Consider the following 5,388-nt stretch of genomic DNA (forward strand, 5'->3'; position numbering starts at 1 on the left):
ACTAACTTTCATTTACGTAATACTATTTGCCCTGTGCTGACAGCACTCATAATTTTTTTTATATATAATATTTGTAAGGGTTTTTAACCAAATTTCACAAGATATCTTTAAAAATATTACTAATTAATTAATTATTTCTACGTAATATTTTGCGATATATTCGATGATATCACTGAGCTTTACGTAGAAAATTATTTCCGTGAGAAAAAACTTTTCTAACGTTATTCGTAGTTACATTTAAAAGTTGTAGTATTTGCTGTATGTTAAGTTGTCTATATGTCACATTACAAATTGTAAATTAGTTGTAAAACCACAAAATACCACCCTAACTACGATTACATGGAAGAAATATCATCTAGTAATAAAAAGATATCAATTTGTTTCAATTAAATCGGAATTACAACTCTGTTATAGCTTTTATTTTAAATTTTCCCGGCGCCTTCACCAAAATTTTTAGTATGATTTTCTTTGATGATAATGTTTGTGAATCTTCATGGGTACAAATTTTCTAATATTTTTTTACATGTGCAATTAACTTCTTATTGACAAAAGAACCCAATGTTTTGGGTCTGTGTTCTTGCAAAATGAATCAAGAATTAACACTAAGATTTTCAAACAGTCCTAATTACAACCCTAGCGAAACCATTTAATAGAAATTATTAATGTTATGCAGTACCAGAACATGAAAACATTTATCAATTACCTGATCTTCTCGAAGTTTTCTCGCATCTCTGGATTTTTTCGCGGCCTTATTATTCCTTTTTCTTTTCTCATAGTACAGAGCGTCTTTTTTTTCTTCGGGGACGGGCTTCTTTTCGTTGCGCTGTTTTTTTAATCGAGCATTCATCATATCTCCGAATGCGTCTAGAAAACAAAAGCATTAATAAAAGATTAATCGTTCATCTGTCTTTTTTTTGTATCGTTAAATACAGTTATTACCGTGTGCATGGTGGTCAAAAGCAGGATAGGGCCTTAAACGGCGTTGAATGTCGTTGATGTAACTTTTTTGAAAATTATCGTAAAACTGAGTTTTGTACAATTCAGGGCACACTTTTAAATTATGGGATTGGGTTGGGCAAATAGCGAGTGGATGGAGTTTATTGTTCAAAGCTGAAAAAGCACAAAATACACATTAGGTAGACCACCAAAATAATTTGAAAGACCTTACCCTTTGAGGTTTCATCTGTTATGTAATACCTTTTAAAAATTCCATTGGAAAAAATGAGCGGGGTGTCATCGCAAAAATGATTATTATGAAAGCTCTGTATGGGTTCCATTCATTAATGGGTTATACGGAAATGAAATCGAAAAAAAGTATTTTGTTTTATTAAGCTTTTAAAACATTTGCATATGGGATCGTACTTTACATTGAATCACTGAAAGTCTAATGATGTTTGTATATTTAAACACTTGATTTTATAACTTTATTACTTATTGGTTGCTATGAAAGCTCATACAACGTTGCCAAGCTCAAAAGCTCAAAGTATTTTACGTAATTTTTATTTTTAATACTGCAACATAAAGAAAATCCACAATTCAAACTTGAAACGTATTAATATTAATGGAATTGCTTTCTGTTTGACTTTTGTGTTATATAAAAAGAGTGAAAGCATACCTGGTTCTGTGTAGGTATAGTTTTTTCGATTTAGTATAAAACTTCGCATTTGGCAACATAATTTTCAAAGCTTTAATTTTAAAAAGAACTGGGATTGGTTGGTATACGCCTACGTAGACACAGAATTAAACCTATTGGACACGGTTTAATGTTAAAATAATGTTTGGTAAGTCTTGCTTGTTTCCCACATAACTCCACCCCATGATAGGGGATGATAACATTTACAAGAGCATTATTTAATTATTCATACAGGTCAACTAGAATATGTATAATCAGAACGCACTGTGACTATGAAATTGTTAAAACAGCGACTTACTTACATGGGATTTCCCCGAATGATAACGTAATGCGAAACGTCTTTTATTTTTCAACATTTGTATTGCATTTATTAAAACGAAATACCTGCCAAGGACATCATTTGATCGTTTTTTGTTTACTAGCTGTTAATACATACTATTTTGATGTTTTTTCATTACCTCAATTGTTTAATTGTTTGATATTTGTTTTCGTTTGTCAGTTTTTTTAATTGATTGTCATTTTTCTTAACAAAATGCGTTCGATTATTATTTCTCCTAATAACAACTATTAATATTTCAAAAGTAGGCAAATAAAACAGAGATTGTTTTTTCATCCCTTTAAGAACGGTTGTCAGTAAATAAGTTAGATATCTGAAATAACAATAATAGCTTATTTTACGGGAACAACAACACATTATCATCATATTCCATGCAAACGTGAAGTGGTGTGGTACGTCGTGGGAAAATATCGAGCTGGGCCATGTGGCCTTTTACGCCTCTACGTAAACTTTGAGTCAACTTACGTATGATTAAACATTTAAAATTCAAGGGGCGCAAAGATCAAACGACTTCTTGACACCTTCGTGACAAAGTAACAAAAGAAAATGCACACAATCGCGAACGTCTCTATCAAATTTCGTTATGTCAAAAATTGATGGTAGCTATTCAACCCTTAATTAAACTGGCTCAAACAAATCTAAAAACTTTTTTTTAGATCCACCAAATTCGTACTTAATAAAAATTATAATTTATTACCCCTACAAGAGTGCGTTAAATAATTATGAAAAAATAAACATAATCTACTAATACTAACTAACAATTAACTTAAACAATCAGACTAATGGGTTGTGCAGTCAAAAGATTTAGTTTTCCTATAGCGATGCTTTATAATGTCGGCAGCTTTTTCGGCTACCATATAAACTGCAGGCATCAAATGACCAGAAATTGAAGACGGTATGACGCTGGCGTCCACTATCCTCAAGTTTTCCGTACCGTGAACTAGCAGTTTATCGTTTACGACTGACGTTTCGTGACTTTGACCCATTTTGCACGTGGCCACGGGATGATAAATGGTCGTACCGTAGTGTTGGATAACGCATTTCCAATAATCAAAACTTCTAAACTCGTAATCTTTACAATAGGTACTCTCTGGAACGACTGTGGTGTTATATTTTTGTAATGGACCGGATTCGTAGACATCCACCAGAAAATCTAGCGTTTCTACAAGAGCATTCATGTCGTCTTCTTCAGTGAGATAATTGGGATCGATCAGGGGGAAGTCCAAAGGATCTGCTGATTGCAGGGTCACCTGAATTATCAAGAGAAATGTAATTAAAAACGAAAGAGATAAGCGAGATTAGGTTTTTACCTGTCCAACTGATTTTGCATGAAGAAGAATTCCTCCAGCTTGAGCAACAGCGTATTTACCCCCTGTGATCCTCACTTCCTTGTTTTCCACGGCATAGACCGCTGACGTTGGAATCACATTGATTTCAGTTACAGGATATCTCTTGTGTTCAATGAATCCGATCGCTTCAATGTTTCCAACGTTGATGGTCAGTCTACCAAAACCTTGCAGATATTGGACCACGTCGCTTCTTATGGTTCTCTTCTCCTCTGTATAGTTCGTGGTGACGTTCATGGCCCTTTGAACGTAAAACTGGTCCAACATGTTCTTTCCAACGGGCAGATTCTTTAGAACGGGAATACTGAATTTGTCCAGTTGTTCTTTCGGCCCAAGGCCCGAAAGCATCATGATCTGTGGAGTTTGGATGGAACCGGCGGCCATGATTACCTCTTTGGTTGCTGTGACGATGTATTTTCTGTTGTTGTGTATGAACTCGACCCCGTTCGTTCTTTTTCCGCGTTGGTCCATCAAAATATGCGTGACGTAACATTCCGTTTTTACCTGCGAGAATTTCGAATTAACTTTAGCTGTGTCCATCATTAAATGTTATCTTTACAGACCTTCAGGTTCTTCCTGTCTTCGTTGGGGAACAGGTACGCCGCTGCGCTCGTCAATCTTCTGCCGTTTCTCTGAGTGAATTGATTGTAATTAATACCAAAAAGATTTTTGGCATTGTAGTCTGTGATCGGGTAGCCGAATAAACCCATCGCTTCCATGAAGGTTTTAGTGATATTGGATGGGGTTTTGTAGTTTTCGAGGGTGACTGGTCCTGAAAATCCGTGGTATTCCGCGTCGATACCAACAAGAGAGGACGCGTTTTCGTATTTTTTGAAGTAGGGGAGAACGTCGTCGAAGGACCATCCCTTGTTGCCCATTGCGGCCCATTTGTCGTAGTCTCGCCAGTTTCCACGGATATTTGCCAGACCGTTTATGCCAGTGGAACCACCATAGATTTTACCTCGTGGGTAGTCACAGCGGAATCCTGGTTGATCTAGAGAAAATACCAAGAATGTCTAATAGCATGCCATAAGGATTTTATCGCGTTCTTTTATTACCTCTGCAAGCAACTTTCTGGGGAACCGTCCTGAATCCCCAATTGTACTCGGAATTCTTGAGAAACCCGTCCATAGCAGGGATATCGACGTAATCGTTTTCTCTTTTGCCGGCTTCTAGAACCAGGACGGACACATCCGGTCTCTCTGTCAGTCTACCAGCGATCACACTGCCCGCCAATCCTCCACCAACAACCACGAAATCGTAACTCCCGATGGCTGTAACATTTTAAACAATTTCCTCAAAATTGTAACCCTACATGAAGGAAATAAAAAAAATCCCTACCAACGGGTGCTTCATCGGTATTTCTGACGTTGAACTCGGAACAAAATTCTGGTCTTTGATATGTACTTGTTTGTACAGTGTTTTGAATGATGAGATTTTCGTAATAATCGACTTCATCCCCCTGCGGATAGACAGGATGGGCGAAGAATAGAGCGAGGATAACTATTTCAAAAATCGCCTTCATTGTCCAGTACAAACCCAGCCAGTCACCAGAACTTATTAACGTTTTTACCAATTAGTTACCATTAAATAATAACGGAATGTGACAAAACATCACACTATTACAGGTGAAAGTTGCTCGGACTAATTAGAGTCCTAATGTTATCTACTTAAATACTATCCCAATCGAATAACGTCATACTTCGCCTTGTAAATTTTTTAAAAATACTTATCATAACACGATATATAGTCGAAATTGTTGTTTGCGTTGTTTCTACTTCAAAATACCATTGAAGGAACGTTGAAGGTTTCATTTATGGTACCTAGAAAGCTACAGTTAGTCGAGTATCTGATCTGAGCTGGAGTTACCCAAAAATGTCCCCACCTTAATTAAAAACATACTAATTCGAGAAACTCGAACAATTACTGTATTTCCTTGAGATAATGTTTAAACAAACATTGTTGCATCTAACAATTAGATGATTTCAAATGTTACTAAATAAATAGGGTTGAGGGTGAGCATTCGTGATGAAACAATAAATAAATAATATACAAATTTGTCTTCTCATAAT

The 5,388-nt window shown here is 35.9% G+C and overlaps 2 protein-coding genes across 2 annotated transcripts; both read right to left on the bottom strand.

The window, feature by feature from the left end:
• Nucleotides 1–276: 276 nt before the first annotated feature.
• LOC108743819 lies at nt 277–2,244 on the bottom strand. Its single transcript, XM_018479415.2, has 3 exons — nt 1,169–2,244; nt 940–1,110; nt 277–864 (listed from the first exon to the last, which is right to left on the bottom strand). Exons 1-3 carry the CDS (start codon nt 1,275–1,277, stop codon nt 647–649), a joined length of 498 nt encoding a protein of 165 aa, XP_018334917.1. The 5' UTR covers nt 1,278–2,244; the 3' UTR covers nt 277–646.
• A 399-nt stretch (nt 2,245–2,643) lies between these two features.
• On the bottom strand, nt 2,644–5,303 carry LOC108743818 (glucose dehydrogenase [FAD, quinone]). Its single transcript, XM_018479414.1, has 5 exons — nt 4,658–5,303; nt 4,375–4,590; nt 3,880–4,310; nt 3,281–3,820; nt 2,644–3,220 (listed from the first exon to the last, which is right to left on the bottom strand). Exons 1-5 carry the CDS (start codon nt 4,839–4,841, stop codon nt 2,750–2,752), a joined length of 1,842 nt encoding a protein of 613 aa, XP_018334916.1. The 5' UTR covers nt 4,842–5,303; the 3' UTR covers nt 2,644–2,749.
• Nucleotides 5,304–5,388: the final 85 nt, after the last annotated feature.

Source organism: Agrilus planipennis, unplaced genomic scaffold (assembly GCF_000699045.2).
Source record: "Agrilus planipennis isolate EAB-ADULT unplaced genomic scaffold, Apla_2.0 scaffold702, whole genome shotgun sequence".
Lineage (NCBI taxonomy): Eukaryota > Metazoa > Arthropoda > Insecta > Coleoptera > Buprestidae > Agrilus > Agrilus planipennis.